The following is an 18,030-nucleotide window of genomic DNA, read 5'->3' as shown; positions in this document are numbered from 1 at the left end:
TAACTAAGAATGATGTATTTGTGGGAAAGGGCTATCTTCAAGATGGGCTCTTTAGGATATTTTGTTTTACTACTGCGCCAAAGAGCGCCAATAAAGTTGAATCTTCTGTTTACTTGATTGAATCTTCACATGTATGGCATGGTAGATTAGGACATATTAATTATGATATCTTGCGTAGATTAATTAATTTGGATTATATACCAAAGATAAAAATAGACCCACACCATAAATGTGAAACTTGTGTAGAATCCAAGTTGACCAGATCATCTTTTCATTCCATTGAAAGAAGTACTGAACCTCTAGACTTAATACACACAGATATATGTGATCTTAAGTACATGCAAACTAGAGGTGGTAAAAAGTATTTCATTACTTTTATTGACGATAGCACTAGATATAGTTATGTTTACTTGTTGAGAAGTAAAGATGAGGCAATTGAAGTGTTCAAACACTATAAAAATGAAGTTGAAAATCAACTAAGCAAAAAGATTAAGGCTATAAGGAGTGATAGAGGAGGTGAATTTGAATAACCTTTTGAAAGTTTCTGTTCTGAACATGGAATCATTCATCAAACTAGAGCTCCTTATTCACCTCAATCAAATGGTATTGCGGAACGCAAAAACCGAACTCTAAAAGAGATGATGAATGCTATGTTGTTAAGTTCTGGTTTACCCCAGAATTTATGGGGGGAAGCTTTGCTTTCTGCCAATTACATTCTCAACAAGATTCCTAACAATAAGACGCTTAAAACATCATACGAATTGTGGAAAGGCCATCAGAATTCCTATGAATTCTTAAAAGTGTGGGGGTGTCTTGTTAAAGTGGAAGCCCCTAAACCTAAAAAGGTGAAGATAGGACCTAAGACTATTGATTGTGTATTCATTGGATATGAAAACAATAGTAGTGCATATCGTTTTCTCGTTCATAAATCAGAGATTCAAAATATACATGTTAATACGATTATCGAGTCAAAGAATGCTTCATTCTTTGAAAATACGTTTTCGTATAACATATGTATAGAGCCAAGTTCAACAAAGAGAACTTTAGACGCTACAACTAGTAACCATCCTACACAAAGCGAAATTGAAGAGGAACCTAGACGTAGCAAAAGGTTAAGGACGTCAACGTCTTTTGGACCTGATTTTCTAACATACTTGTTGGAAAATAATCCTCAAACGTTCAAGGAGACAATGTCATCTCTAGAAGCTACTTATTGGAAAGAAGCAATAAATAGCGAGATTGAATCCATAATGCAAAATCATATATGGGAATTGGTAGATTTACCACCAGGTTCCAAGACTTTGGGATATAAGTGGATATTCACAAAGAAATTTAAGACTGATGGATCAATCGACAAGTATAAAGCTAGACTTGTAGTTAAAGGCTTTAGACAAAAAGAAGGATTGGATTATTTTGGTACTTATTCTCCAGTTACAAGAATAACTTCCATAAGGATGCTAATAGCAATAGCATCAATACATGGATTTGAGATACATCAAATGGATGTTAAGACGACATTCTTGAATGGTGAGTTAGATGAAGAAATATACATGGAACAACCCGAAGGGTTTATTGCTCCTGGACAAGAAAGGAAAGTTTGCAAGCTTGTTAAATCCTTATATGGATTAAAGCAAGCACCTAAGCAATGGCATAAGAAATTTGACAATGCAATGTTGTCAAACGGTTTCAAAATAAACGAGTGTGACAAGTGTGTCTATGTCAAAAGCACTCAAAAGGGATGTGTCATTGTTTGTCTCTATGTAGATGATATGCTAATTTTGGGTAGTAATATGGATGTCATAAAATCTACCAAACAAATGTTGTCTAGTAAGTTTGACATGAAAGATTTAGGTGTCGCTGATGTTATCCTAGGAATTAAGATCTCTAGGACGGAGGATGGACTTGTTCTATCACAATCTCATTACATTAAGACGATTCTTGAAAAGTTCAAGAAATATAACATCACACCAAAAAGGTCATCAGTTGACGTAAATCTTTATTTAGCCAAAAATACTGGAGATAGCATATCTCAACTAGAATATTCTTGTATACTTGGCAGTTTAATGTATGTCATGAACTATACAAGGCCTGACATAGCATACTCTGTGAGCAAGCTAAGTCGATATATGAGTGATCCTGGCAGAGATCATTGGACTGCCATACTGAGAGTTTTGGGATACTTAACGTATACTCAAAATTTTGGTATGCACTATACAAGATATCCAGCCGTTCCAAAAGGGTACTGCGATGCTAATTGGATATCTGACACTAAAGACTCAAAGTCCACAAGTGGATATGTCTTTACACTTGGAGGTGCAGTTGTTTCTTGGAAATCCTCAAAACAAACGTGCATAGTGAGGCCGCTTTAAAATTGGACAAGGTTGGAGAAGAAGCAGAGTGGCTTTAAAATTTCTTAGAGGATATTCCAAACTGGGCTAAACCTGTGCCAGCAGTGTGTATACACTGTGACAGTCAATCTGCTATTGGTAGAGCACAAAGTAGCATGTATAACAAGAAGTCTCAACACATACGTCATAGACATAACACCGTTAGACAATTGCTCTTAAGGTCAAAAGATAACATTGCGGATTCGCTTACAAAAGGTTTAACAAGAGAGCAAGTTGAAAGGTTATCAAGGGGAATGGGCTTAAAGCTTTTGAGATAATCAACCAAGAGTCATCATAATGGAAAAACCAACCTAGTTAACTGGAGATCCCAAAATCTAGGTTCAAAGGGCCAACTGAATTATGTTTGTGACTCAGTTAGCACTGGAGAGTAATATTATACTCTAACCCATTCCTATATAAGACAGTGTATATCTGCCGCGAGACCCAGAATAAGTCAAGCTTTTAATGATTTACTATATCTTCGAAAGTTATGTTATCCAAGTTGAGTATTGCAGGATACTCTTTATATAAATCACCTATGTTAGTGCAAAGTGGGGCCGCTTTTATGAGAATTTTAAAGGCAAATGTCTCAAAAGCACTATCTGAAACCAAGAAGTATTCAAGGCCAAAATGAACACAAACATGAGAACTAACAGTATTCGAGAAGGTACTGCGTGAAGATAATTGTCTAGGTTTATACAAACGGCTGACAGTTCAAGGACATTAATTGAAGTCTACTGATCGTCCAATTAAATCCGATCATCTTTCACTAAGGCAAGTTCAAGGCCTCCCATGCTACTTGACCTGATATGGTATCTTTTCATTTGTAAAAGAACAAAAATCTGATATTTATGATAGAAGAAGCCAAATTTTCATTCATGTGGGGGATTGTTAGAAAAATGAATTTGCACAAATCCATTAAATATGAATGAGTAGTTTGTCTTCCAAGTTACCCCACTTGAGATGAAATGGGTTTTTATTGAAACAGTACGTAAAGTGAGAAAAACCTTTTCAAAAGGATGCACTTGTTCGAAACAGTGCATTATGCCGAAAAGGTGTGACCTTTCGAAATGTGCACTGGTTCGAAACAGTGCATCATGCCGAAAAGGTGTGACCTTTCGAAATAGGCACTGGTTCGAAACAGTGCTTTATGTCGAAATGGTGTGTCTTTTCAAAACATGTGACTTTTCAAAGAGTTGATTACTTTTTCCCAAGAATTACTGTGTTGTTTCGAAGAGGCACCACTCACCTATAAATAGTGGATGAATTTGGAGAGAAAGACACACCAGATCACACAGAGTTCTGATCTTTCTCTTCTCCCCCTGTTCTTAGTCAAATACTATGTTGTGTTCGCTGATTTTATAGAATTGAAGTGTTAACTTTCTATAGAAGGAAATCCGTTCTATCTTGGGAGACAGTTTCCCATCAACCTTCAAGCACCATGAGGGGGAAAATCTGTCTTAAGGACATAGTGTATCTACACTAGGCTCGGATTTAATTAAGAAGTACAAGACACTTACAAGACAAAAGATTTGTATAGTTTGGTAATTGGTAAAGAGTAAGTACAATTAAGTTGTATATTCCTAACAAGGCTTACATTGCCCGAAGGCTCATCAACCCCAAAAGAAACCTAGCCTGAAGGCTCTCACCGAAGCGCCATTTTAAGTAGATCCAACCGCCTCCACCTTGTCCATGAAGACTTGATTTCGCTCCTTGGTCCACCTATCATAGCAACACTCTTGTCACACTGTTTTTTTTAAGTAACTCACAAGGACAAATTTCAGCTTTAAGTAACCCACGATTTTAATTTTAGTAACCCTTAAGGACAAAATAAGTTGGCCGGACCTTTTTACTTTTTTAAAATACCAATTTTACCCCTCCATATTATTATAGATATAAAACATATATATTTTTATTTATTTTTTAAATACCAGTTTCACCCCTCGGTATTATGTTTATAAAGCAGAGAAATTTGATGATTGTTCGTATCTAAATAGATAAGCATACCTCATACATTATGTTGATGTATGAACAATAACAATGATTGTTCATACCTCAAATAGGTATGAACATTAATTGTTCATACCTCATGTTTTGGTATCATACAAACAATGATTTTTCATAGCTCATAGCTCATGTTAAGGTGTGAACAATGATTGTTCATATTATATACACCATATCATTTCGATTAGACTGAATCGTTTATTATTTTACATCAGGAGTATACTTGACTTTTTATCTACCAGAATTGTTTTTTATTTGGATAGAACTAAAATACATGGCCCAGTACAAAAAAAAAACGTCCAAAGTCGACTGTGATTGGTTGGTGGAAATAAAATAACGAGTCAAACTCTCTCTATCTCCTCTCTCATCTTTTCTCTCTCTCTCTGCCAATCATAGCCGACTTCGAATGGTTTTTTTGTGCTGGGCCATGTGGTGTAGTTGCGCCCTTTTTATTTGGATAGAACTAAAACATATAACCCAGCACAAAAAAAACGTCCGAAGTCAATTGTGATTGGTTGGTGGAAATAAAATAACGAGTCAAACTCTCTCTCTATCTCCTCTCTCATATTTTCTCTCTCTCCACCAACCAATCACAAACCGACTTTGGATGTTTTTTTCTTGGGGCCATGTGGTGTAGTCGCCCTTTTATTTCGAGATCAAAGTAGTATATTTGAGCTTTCATCTACCTAGTCACTGTGAGTGACTAAAAAAAAAGTGGCGTTGAGAGCATAGTTTGGGATTTCGGAATTCTCGGAATTCTGACAAATCCAAAATCCGAAATTCATCAAATTTCGACCCCTATATATTTAGAATTTTGGTTGATTTCAAAATTATTAAGATTTCAACTCTATATTTGGAATTCCAATTTTTTTAAAAACCAAAATATTAGACGGATTCCTAAATTTTGTTCAGAATCACAAACACTGGTTGAGAGTGACGTTTTCATTTTGTCTAGGAGACTTACTCTCACTTTTAGAGTTCCACTATCAAACAAATAAGAATATAATGGAAGGTATTCACTAGACTCTTCCTTAATTAGTATTTGGTTAGATCCCTGGACCATGGAGCTGTAAGTTGAGTGGGAATCAAATTTTTTAACTAATCATAGAAATTTTTTAACTAAGGTTTTTTTGTGCTGGGCCATGTGGTGTAGTCGCGCCCTTTTTATTTCGCATCAAAAGTATATTTGAGCTTTCATCTACCTAGTCACTGTGAGTGACTAAAAAAAAAGTGGCGTTGAGAGCATAGTTTGGGATTTCGGAATTCTCGGAATTTTGACAAATCCAAAATCCGAAATTCATCAAATTTCGACCCCTATATATTTAGAATTTTGGTTGATTTCAAAATTATTAAGATTTCAACTCTATATTTGGAATTCCAATTTTTTTAAAAACCAAAATATTAGACGGATTCCTAAATTTTGTTCAGAATCACAAACACTGAGAGTGACGTTTTCATTTTGTCTAGGAGACTTACTCTCACTTTTAGAGTTCCACTATCAAACAAATAAGAATATAATGGAAGGTATTCACTAGACTCTTCCTTAATTAGTATTTGGTTAGATCCCTGGACCATGGAGCTGTAAGTTGAGTGGGAATCAAATTTTTTAACTAATCATAGAAATTTTATACTAAAAACATGGCTATTGCATATTTGCATAAGACAAAATTCAAAAGATAATTAGCTATTGTCATTTTTTTTTTTCTAATTTACACGCTGTCACAAATACTAAACAAAGATGATGATTGACAATTTGACACCCAAGACAGGAATTATCAAAAAAAAAAAGATACCCACGACAGTGAAGCTCTTTGAACAAAACCAGTGTCAATCTCGTAATTTAAAAAAAAACCCCTAAGCCCAACTTTCAACACTGTCTCTAAACAAAGCCCTAAAAAGCATATCCTCAAAACACTCTACTCCCCTCAAAACACTCTGAGAGTCTCAGCTCCCACACTCGACTCTCCCCAAAAAAACCATGAGAAAAGACTCCCCTCCACCACCAATTCCCCCCACAACCACAACCACAACTACAACTACAACTACAAAACTCACTTCATGTTTTGAGACCAAGCCTCTTTTTGCTACATTACTAGCTATAACACTAGTCATGCTAATATGGAACATACAACCTTATTACGACAACCTCCTCTCCACAACACGTCCCTGCACTGCCACACCACCAAACCCTGTACCTCACTCCACAGCACAAAAATTCTCAACCCCAAAACCAAAAGCTCAAAAATTAGCCGATCAAAATAAACGTACTTTTACCAGCTACGGCAACGCGGCTTCACTCTTCGTACAAATGGGTGCTTATCGTGGTGGGCCCAACACATTCGCAATCGTCGGTCTAGCTTCAAAGCCCATCCACGTTTACGGTCATCCATGGTACAAATGTGAATGGATCTCAAACAACAACCGTTCGATCAAAACGAAGGCGTATAAAATTTTACCGGATTGGGGATACGGTCGCGTATATACGGTTGTAGTCGTAAATTGTACGTTTCCAACAAATCCAAATGAAGACAACACGGGCGGTACACTAGTTCTCTACGCGTATTACAACCAATCACCAAAACGATACGAACGTATCGTAGCCTTACAAGAAGAACCAGGTGTGTATAACGCGTCAACATACAGCCCACCGTATAAATACGAGTATTTATACTGTGGGTCATCGTTGTATGGGAATTTAAGTGCTGTTCGTATACGTGAATGGATTGCATACCATGCTTGGTTTTTTGGACCAAGCTCACATTTCGTGTTTCATGATGCGGGTGGAATTAGTACTGATGTGAGAAGTGTACTCGAACCGTGGGTGAAATTAGGACGAGCTACGATTCAAGATATTAGAGATCAAGCTGAATTTGATGGGTATTATTACAATCAGTTTTTAATTGTGAATGATTGTTTGCATAAATATCGTCATGCGGCAAATTGGACATTTTATTTTGATGTGGATGAGTATATTTATTTGCCGGATGGGAATAAGTTGGAATCGGTTATGAAGGAGTTTGAGGAGTATACTCAGTTTACTATTGAGCAGAATCCAATGTCTAGTAAACTTTGTTTGAATGAGTCTACTCAGGATTATTCAAGGTTGGTAGTTCAATTCCTTTATTTTTATTTTTATTTTCTAATTTTTGATGAACTGTGTTTTAAAAATATTATTTTTGCTATTTGATTTTCATTGAAGTTGCTATTTCATTCCCACACCCCCTATAATCTTAGCTGTTATATTTAAGCTGTATAGTTGTTATTTAAGTTGTATATGATACATGTATTCTTTACCAAAAATAAATATGGTACATGAATTTGATTTTGTTTTTCCCGACTAAAATATCTCCCTGTGTTTTTTGTATATTTTTAAGTGCATTTTGTGATTTTGTAATGTAATGATTAATAAAGTAATGTGCAATTAGTGTAAACATTTTGCTATTGAGAATTTGTTTTGGTACTTTGGTCAGTTTGGTGTCCATTATAGTCAAAGTGCATTTTACACTGTAATGTGAAAAATGTAAGCGTATATTTTCTTGATTGTGTACATTTTCCTTTTCTGTTTTGATTAAAATGCCATTTTTGGTTCTGAGTTTCTTTTTAATTTTGTATTGAGTAGTGAAGTAATTTTAATAATTTTGTCATTGATTCGCAGGAAATGGGGTTTTGAGAAATTGGTTTTTAGAGATTCAAGAACGAAAATTAGGCGAGATCGAAAATACGCAATACAAGCTAAGAATGCCTACGCAACAGGTGTTCACATGTCGGAAAATGTAACGGGAAAAACACTCCACAAGACCGAAACAAAAATCCGGTATTATCACTATCACAATTCAATTACAGTAGAAGGAGAGCCGTGCCGGGAATTTCTCCCAGTGTCGGCTAAAAAAACTGTTACGATGTCCGAAAACTTACCATTTGTGTACGACGATAATATGAAGAAACTAGCCGACACAATAAAACGGTTCGAAGAGAAAACACTAGGAGGCGCAGTACACGTGTAAGAAGGCCAGAGGTTAAAATGTTACCCAGCAACGTGGGCTACTCATTGATTAACACGTGGCACATCATTGTGTGTCGGTGGTTAAGGTGTCTCTTTCTCTTCCCATGATGTGGTCAGCAGTGTTTCAAAGTTGTTATGAATTTGTGATGGACTTGTGATCTGAATCTGACCATTGAAAAGATAAAGAAAAAAGAAAGGAAAGATATTGGACAGGTGAAAAAAGGGAAAGAAAGCAATAGGATGAGGTTGAATTTCCTGTAAAGGTGTTGTTTTGATTCATATTCATATTTATTTTATTTTTAATCTTTATGTAAAGGCATTTTAGTGCTCAAATTTTTTGTTTCTTTAAATTAGTTCTTGTTCCTCATTATAAACACCCTTTTTTATTCACTTTAATCCAAAGCATTCGTTAGACTAGAAAAAGAGATGCCAAAGAGATTTTGAATAGTATTCATTTATATTGATTTTAGCAAGGACCAAAATATCGATATCGGTTAATATATCGGTGTACTAAAAAACCGATATATATTGAATATATCTATTTTTTTTGTGACCAGTCCAAACTATTTAAAATATCAAAAATATCAGATATATAATATCGAAAATATCTGATTTATATTAAAAAATGGTCAAAAAGTCAAAGCGATATATATCATAAATATCGAATATATTGATTATCTCAACGATATAAAGTTTATATCGGAAATTTTGATATATATCGGAAAAAAAAAGATTCTATATTCAGTAGATATATATATAAAATATCGATATCGGTATACCAAAAGACCGATATATATCGGCAATATATCAGATATATCGGTGATATTTTGGTCCATAGATTTTAGTAGGAAAATTTGTCCATTGTTAAGAACCTTTAACTCTCAGAAGCCCAATGAAAGCTCACAAAGAGCGGAAAGCTAATTTACTAAACGATGATCTTAACTTTTAATTAAGTCTTAATATTGCCAATAATGGTTTTGTAGAGCTAGTTCAGATACCACAAAATTTACACTTTGTTTTTTGTTTTACATAGGGCCTCAGTTGGCATCGAGGCATGCGATGTTTTTGTTGGTTAGCATTTTCTTTTGATGTGTCAAGAACTCGAGATGTATTAAATTTATTGAGATTTTTGGAATAGACAGCCAATTACATTTTATTCATGTATTATGAGAATTGCTAGCGTCCTGCCCTTTAAAGGAAGGATAGAACCATTCTCACCCGGATAGAGACAAAAAAAATACCTCTTTACCTTTTCATAAAGTTCCCAATTTTGAAAGAAAAATAAAATAAGGAACAAAACATTTGAATTTTGTCTTGCCTTATTTTTCCTCTTTCCACCAATAACCGCCCTCACCGAGTACGACTCCAACCACCAGCAGTGACCTCTCTCTCTATCTCTCATTTGAATACTAAAGAGCAAAATTGAGAATTGAACAATTTGGAAAAGAAAAATCTAATGCCAAACTCAAAAGATTTAAAGTTTATAAATTTTTATCAAGTCATTAAGTTATTGACAAATTATTTTTCCTTAAAATTTCATTTTGGACATTCAAAGTGTAAGAACAACCACACCACGATCTTTCCTTTGAAAATTACAAACCCATAAACTATTTGAAAACCAAAATTGATGGAGAATGTCATCAATTCAAATGATAGGTTAATACCAATTATCCATTGAATTGAATTTTTGGGAGATATCTAATGTAAGAAGCCAATAATAATAATACCATAATTTCCGTTGAAAAGAGGTGTTGAAGTTGCTCATTTCCAGTTGAAGAAAATGGGTTGAAAAAATGTGATTCGGATCTTGAAGGAAAAAAAGGCATTTATTGAGAAAAAAAAAACTAATTTTACGGGAGTAATTTTGGTATGATAAGAAAAACATAAAGAATAGGTATATGGTCAATTTAGTTTGTCATTTAGTGGGAAGAATGGTCCTATCCCCTTAAAGGGGCAGGACGCTAGCAATTCACTCGTTGGATACAAATAATTTTTCGTATATGGTTTGGTATGGTTTTGTTCATTTTCATATAATATGATTTTTATTTTTTTTTGGGATAAAACCATTATAATATGATTTTGTGGACCACATGCGGAATTATTTTGTATGGAGACAACTTGGCCCGAAAATTATTGAGGTGTGGTGGTGGGGCTTGGATATGGTAGATTCTTGAGACTTATGTCGTTTCTGGATTTCTGTTGACATGCATCAGCATTTTTTTTGGTTCGTCAATAGAAGCACGTGTAGAGTCATAGAGTGTGTGGACTGTGTACACGCTCATACACTTCTCCGTGTACTTCAAGTGCTTAACAGGTCAGTCATTCTGCGTCCAGAGAGGTTTGAGTTTGAGTCTTGCCCTGGATTTCGAAAATGTTGGGTAACTGCCTGCCTGGATGCCTAGCCTTTAGTTGGACTGGTTTCTACCGATTCTTTGTGTGCGGTCAACATCACCAAGAAAATGTTCGTAGATTTTGATTTAAGCATTTTTCAATAAATAAAAACTAATAAATTGAATCTGACGGAATAGCTAAATTTAGGTAGAGTGGTGGTGTGGTGCCATCATAGTTCGTGATTCCGAACGAAACTCTGGAATTCCGCTCGGAATTTCGGTTTTTCAAAAAATCGAAAATTTAAATATAGTGTTGAAATAATTGAAATTTCGAAATAATTTGAAATTCCAAATTCTATAGGGTTGAAATTTATTGGATTTCGGTTTTTGGATTTACCGGAATTCCGAGAATTCCGAAATCCCGAACTATGGGTGCCATATAAGTAGTTAAAATCGGTTTTTGGAACTAATCGGTCGATGAGCGATATGCGATTAATCGGTAATTTAATTGGTTATATTGAATGTATATATTTGACACTTTCAAAATATAATCATACAAAATATTATTAAACAGTTATTCGAGATATAACAAAAAATATCAAATTTTCATAATCACACCTAACTAACTCAATTTCGGAGTACTAGATAGATGTAAAATACAACGATTAAGTTAAATATTTAAATGAATAAGGGGAGAGAGAAACGATAATATATATTAGAGAGATAATATAATAATTTGTATATTTAACTTTCATTTAAAAAGAAAAAAATAAGTAAACTCTTAACTTTGTGTGTTGATTAGGTTATATTATCATTAATACGATTTAAGAATTCAATTCGTTAATTTTATATATTTTTTTGGGTGGAAAACCGATATTTTTTTTTCTCGGTTTAGCGAGAAATCGGTCATATTGGCCGATTAATATCAATCAATTCGGTGATTAAATCGGGTTTGTGAGAAAATTTTAAAAATCAGTAAAAAATAATCGGTTTACAAGCGATATGCTATTAATCGGCTGAGATAACTGATACTAATAGCATAGGGTGCCATAAAAATTGATGTCTTTTGGTGGTCATCTACTAAGGGTATTGGGGCATCTCTTGGATTCCTTTCTTGTCAACTAGGAGTTTTTTCTTTTCCATTTATGTTTTTTCAACAGGCTACTATATAGATGTAAAATACAACAATTAAGTTAAATATTTAAATGAATGAGGGGAGAGAGAAACAATAATATATATTAGAGAGATAATACAATAATTTGTATATTTAACTTTCATTAAAAACGGAAAAATAAGTTAACTTTTCGCTTTGTGCGTTGATTAGGTTATATTATTATCAATACGGTTTAAGAATCCAATTCGTTAATTTTATATATTTTTTTGGGTGGAAAACCGATATTTTTTTTCTCGGTTTAGCGAGAAATCGGTCATATTGGCCGATTAATCAATCAATTTGGTGATTAAATCGGGTTGGTGAGAAAATTTAAAAAACCAGTAAAAAATAATCGGTTTACAAGTGATATGCGATTAATCGGCTGAGATGATTGATATTAATAGCACATGGTGCCATAAAGATTGATGTCTTTTGGGGCATTGGGGCATCTCTTGGATTCCTTTCTTGTCAACTAGGAGTTTTTTCTTTTCCATTTATGTTTTTTCCACGGGCATTCATGCTTCGCTATCATTATTGTGAGATTGAGTTATTGGTTTCTTTTTTCTTTTTACTTGCTAAAGAAAACTTTGCTCCTTTAAATCAGTGTGGACGAGCTAGCTTTTTGAGCTGTCTATCAATTCTTGACACCGGGCGAGTTAGCCATTTGAGTTGGTTCTTCTTGTTTTTTTAAATAACTTCTGTTGACCCCACCAGAATATGTATATATATCCCAACATGGATGAGGCACAATACTTTTTTTAAAATTTACAATCGAAGTGAAATTACTATTTTTCTCAAAACAAGAGCATATACCTTCATTTAATTACGATAAGGTACATTTCGATTTCGATACCGTTTCGGTTTTCTCAAAAAACTAAAATATTAGTAGTTATTCGCTTAGATTAGGAGAGAGAAAAAATGGGATACAAAATACGTATAAAGCCCGACCAGTGGCAATATCACACTACAAAAAATAAAAAAAATTGGTTGTACGATGGGATTTGAGTTTTGGGTTTTGTCTGTTTTGATTTGGGATTTGTTGAATTGTCTACGGGATTTGGGATTTGTTTGTAAAGGTTTTGGGTTTTGGGTTTGTTCGACCAAATTTCTTGAGCTGCCGATGGGATTTGCCTATGAGAGGAAAGAAAGGCATTACCGTCTCAGTTGTTTCTTCCAATTTTATTGCCCCACCCCCGAAAAAACGTGTTCATTAATTATCCTTTCTGGGGTCATCATTGATACACCAATGGGGTAAACGCTAATGGGACTATTCCCTACCTTTTCACGCATTTCGATAAACAACACATGGATTGCCAATTGAGTATTGATGGGGTACGGAATGAACTTAAGGATGATTGTGGACTACATTTGTCACTGGAGAACTCCTTAAAGTAATTAGACAAATGGATTTGTGGCCTTTGCCTTTGCATCCACGCACTTGGTATATTGTGTCGTCATCCATATGATACTATAAAACCACCTGCATTGATGGAGAATGGGGAACCCGCATGCGCCATTTTGGGCATACCACAACCACCCCCTAAGGCCAACATTATAGATCTTACACTCTCGACACAGAAAGGTGATGGTGTTACCCCTATTCCGCTTGTTGTATCTTCTCTTGATGAGAAATTACTTGACATCGCATTCCGTATACCTTTTCGAACTGAGAAAAGTATACCACCACTACTACAGAAAAGGTCATATACCACTGCTGTTTAGAGTGGTAAAAGACTTTTTACCACTTTTTTTGAACCATGGTATCAGCTGGGGTGGTAAATACATCTTGTAAAACCGTGGTTTAAACTTGTATCTATTAGAATACCGTGGTAATACGTTTTCAAACCGTGGTATATGACCAATACAATGTACTGATTTTTTGCGAAACTATGGTATAAAGTTAACATAGTCGCCACGGTTCTTCCAGAACAGTGGTATATAAATTTTTTTTATTTAAAAAAAAATCCTTGATTATTTAAATATTCCAATCACCTAATATTCATAAAATTATACATATAACATTCCACTTTAACACCACATGACTAATTCTAAACACCATCCCAAAACAATCCATTCCAAATCGAAAATCCAAATTCTAGTAAATACAAATATATTATAAAGAACATCCAAACCAAGTTATTTCATCTTGTTTTGTATTCCAAAATTGTATTGCAATGAAAGAATTACAAATGAAAAAAATATATATAACTCTCTATAACTTCACCAAGAACATTTTCCTCTGTGCTGCCATTCTCGTCCCAAGAACATTCAACCAAGAATAAGCAAAGTTTGACACCCTATGAAAGAAATAGTTGTGATTACAAAATAAAGAAAAAGTACGAGTACGACAGTGTAGAAAATCTATAACTAAACACTTATGATACCTTATTAAATAATTGGTTCTTTAAGATTCTTCAAGTATGATTAGTTGGTTGTGACGTATAATTTGTTGAGATCACCATTGTTGCATACTCGTGAAGAAACATCTTGTTAAATAAAAACTAAATGGATAAGAAACAAAAAGAATCAAAATCAGAATTGCATCCAAACATAGGTTTTGTTCGTTGAAATGACCTGATTTCGTGAGTTCTCATTTCGAAGAAAATAAAAAAGCTTCTTTGGTGAAACTGGAAGGCAGACGGAGGTTGTTGCACTTAACACAAGATCGGTAGGCCTTCTTGGGTCATCAACACTCTTTCTCGTCATTACATTCACATCATCATATCATCTCCAGTTCTTGATAATGTGGTCCATGTATGAGCTGTATAGGCACTAACACCAGAACAAAAGCTTATTACCATCCTCGATCTTAGCTAGCTTCAACATACTTCTGCCTTCTTGACTTGTTATCACTGTTAAATAAAATGTTAAACCATAATTATTCATACATATTGATCGATCAGGAGATGATGGAAAAATTAAGTTGGTTACAAGAAGAAGCAAGAAACAATTATAGTAGATGTAGGGGGGATTTCCCGTCATTAAACAGATAACACGTGTAGGGAAAATAACCTAAGACCATAAATATCCAGAATGAGACGAGGACCATCGGATTAGTTCCGTGAATAAGTGATCTCGTGCTTAGTGGACATGTGCTAGGCACGTGGATGGCCGCCTCTAAGTATGACAGTTCTTAAAGTCGTTTGGAATTAATATAGACAGTTCCTGAACAGAAGGAAACTGAAGATGGCGATCTCTGATGATAAGGAAGGAATCATGATGACATATCTTTAGAGTTATCTTTTAGATATAATCTTCCCATACACAATGGGACATTATGATTAACAAGGAAACTTACCTTGATCTCATAAAATATGGTCTAGATTTAGACTTCCATAAGAAGAGGAATCCTAATAGAAAGGTAGAGTCCAAAGATGGAAGAGAACTCACAAGTGGTGAGGACAACCCTAACCCTAGGGCTCTCGTAACTCTTCTTATATAAACATAGGGATTCCCTCTTAGGAACTACGCAAAATAGGGTTTGATTCTCTTTAAAAATAAAGGAGATACGTAGGCAGCCGTCAGACGGTTCAACCCTGAACTCACCATCATCTCATCCTTTCTCTATTCAGTAGAGGCTTCAAGATCACAAGGCACAGATGAAGATCAGGGGATACTCAGAATTTCCTCTACATCTTTTAGTGCCGTCTATAGGGACAAAAGCAGGTAAATATTTATTTTAAAAGATTGATTTAGTCTAAAAACTCTTACTATTGTGATGAAAGGAGTAAAGAAAACAAAGGGTGTCGCTACCACGCACAGTGTCGCCATTAGAGAAGATGAGCATGAGATGCCTAAAGTGGGTGAGAATGTCGGTCACCAAGATGCGAATGATCCCCCCCAAGGACCTGTAACCAACCCCGATGGACCAGTTGCTCCCGGAGTAGGTCCCAGGAATAACGCTCAGGAGGAATGTCAAAATGGTGAGAATGCTGTCTTCACCAACCCAGAGTCTATTCAGGCGAGTCAGGCGGTGTAGGCTCTGGAACAGCAAAGAAGCAATCTTGAGCGAGAATTACAGCTGCTAAGGCACTTATACCAGTCTAACACAGGGAAGGAGCCACTCATCTATCTCGATAATGACGACCTTCTGAAAGGTGGTCGTGCTAGGAACCTAAGGCGAGGGGATCCAGTACGATGCGAGCCATCTGAGTTAGAATATAGCAACTCAGATGATGACTCAGGAACAGTCTCAGAACCGGAGTCCACTGACCAGGATCGTGATGTCGACCCTCGACACCGTAAAAAAACTCAGAATAGGAAATTTTCTACCAAAGAAAGTGCATGGGAAACTCAAAAGAATGACCTGATCTGTCAGATGCATCGGATGACAGGCAAGGGGAGAAAAATGCAAGACTCCCTTGTTCAATCTACTATAATGGGGACATGAAGATCTCTTTTTGCATCACGGGTGATGAGAAAGCCATATCTTCGTGGTTACAGACAACCGAAGTTCAATGTCTTTAGTGGCAAGTCAGATCCGGTGGTGGATCATGTATTCAGATATCATGCCACTATGGAACAATATGAGATATGACCATGTCATGTGTCAGGAGTTCAAAGCCTCCCTGTCTGGATCTACATTCCAGTGGTACCACAGATTACCTGAGCGTCAGATAAGGTCCTTAATTAGAAGAACTATTTATGACCTTCATAGATAGGTACTCATGCAACAAGCATCAGCCAAAATGGATCGATGCATTGTTCAACATCAAGAAAAAGGATGGAGAGGCATTAAGATCCTACATGTAACGGTTCATGGAAATTTCAATCCAAATAGAGTCTTGTGACGAATAGACTGCTATAATAGCTTCCAAACAAGGGTTGGATGAAAACAACGCCTTATTCAGATCTCTCTCTAGGAAACCACCCTGCGATTTAGAGGAACTCCTTAACAGAGTTGAAACTTATGCGAGGTGGGAAGAGGATATCCTGAACAGATGTCAGGAAGCAAAGAAGACTAGTCAGACAGTTCCTGGGGTTCCTCGAGAAAGGAATGGAAATTTTTCCCCTCAAAAATCTAAGAGAGACCATAATCGTGGTCGCCAAAGGGCTGAATCCCCATCAAAGGGACGAATGCCCAGAGGGTAATACCAAAATGTAGCTAGTAGTGCAGATGGAAAACCACAGAAGAAGTCACGTGTGGAGGGAATTGAAGAAACTCTTCCCTCAATGAACATAAACTTTGCCCCTCTGAACAAAATGCCAGATGACGTCTTAGACTTGATAAAAAATCAGAGTTACCTCAAATGGCTAGCTCCGCTAAAGCCAGGCTCCCTGGGTACCAGAGACCAAAGGACCTAATGCAATTTCCATAAGAGTAAGGGTTATAGCACCAGAACCTGCAAGACCCTGAAAAATGAACTACATGATCTGATTGAAAGGGGGTATTTGAAGCAGTTTGTGGCACACAAACAATTGAAATTAATTTTGATCTGACCTAAGGAGATGTGAAGTAGAAAAGACGACCTAAGTTCAGGGATCTCCTGTAATAATTGGACCGCTCAATGGCCGACTCCAAATAAATATGATTTCCAGAAAAACAAACAAACGAAGTAGACAGATCACTGAAAAGGGTGCGCGGTGTCACGCCCCGAGACCCAACACACATCCCGAGGATGAGGAGTGAATCTCGAGGCTGACACCCATCCTAATTCTACCGAAATTTCGACAGAGTTTCCTTTGTTTAATCGACATTCGTAAACCCTAAAACCTGTCATAAAACCTGTCATAACCTGGACATTTCATAATACCCTTCCAACAACCATATATATACAAACCCAACCTTCTAACAACATTATATACATCCACCAACTGTGTAAGTGTAACTGCTACTCAACTACAGCAAATATTACATCAAAATGAGCAGAGCTCTATATATATATATACAATCAAAATGACTAAACTATCTCTATACAACCAAAAGTATAAACTTGACTCTGTCCTCGTCAAGCATAAGGAAATCCTCCCAAATCACCATAACCTTCATCACTAGGGTTAGGAAGAACCTCCTCCGCAACTGGCTCGTCTGAAATATTAAGTAGGATGAGCAAACAACTATGCCCAGTAGAAACGCACATAACCAATACTAGACTACTTATAACAAAACATTTAAAACATGCAGGTTTTTATAATAATATCCAAATATCGTGA

General features: G+C 35.8%; 1 protein-coding gene across 1 annotated transcript; it reads left to right on the top strand.

Moving 5' to 3' along the window:
- Nucleotides 1–6,267: 6,267 nt before the first annotated feature.
- Nucleotides 6,268–8,784, top strand: GALS1 (glycosyltransferase family protein (DUF23)). Its single transcript, XM_086566555.1, has 2 exons — nt 6,268–7,493; nt 8,047–8,784. Exons 1-2 carry the CDS (start codon nt 6,370–6,372, stop codon nt 8,393–8,395), a joined length of 1,473 nt encoding a protein of 490 aa, XP_086422681.1. The 5' UTR covers nt 6,268–6,369; the 3' UTR covers nt 8,396–8,784.
- The last annotated feature ends 9,246 nt before the right edge of the window (nt 8,785–18,030 follow it).

Source organism: Coptis chinensis, chromosome 6 (assembly GCF_015680905.1).
Source record: "Coptis chinensis isolate HL-2020 chromosome 6, ASM1568090v1, whole genome shotgun sequence".
In the NCBI taxonomy this organism is placed as follows: Eukaryota; Viridiplantae; Streptophyta; class Magnoliopsida; order Ranunculales; family Ranunculaceae; genus Coptis; species Coptis chinensis.
Note: the sequence above shows the minus strand (reverse complement) of the source record. Positions and strands in the feature narration are given on the sequence as shown.

Bases quoted from the DNA above. Each gene is read 5' to 3' on its own strand.
- GALS1 (XM_086566555.1), top strand. From the start codon at position 6,370: ATGAGAAAAGACTCCCCTCCACCACCAATTCCCCCCACAACCACAACC. The intron at 7,494-8,046 runs GTTGGTAGTTCA...ATTGATTCGCAG, and splicing joins TCTACTCAGGATTATTCAAG to GAAATGGGGTTTTGAGAAAT.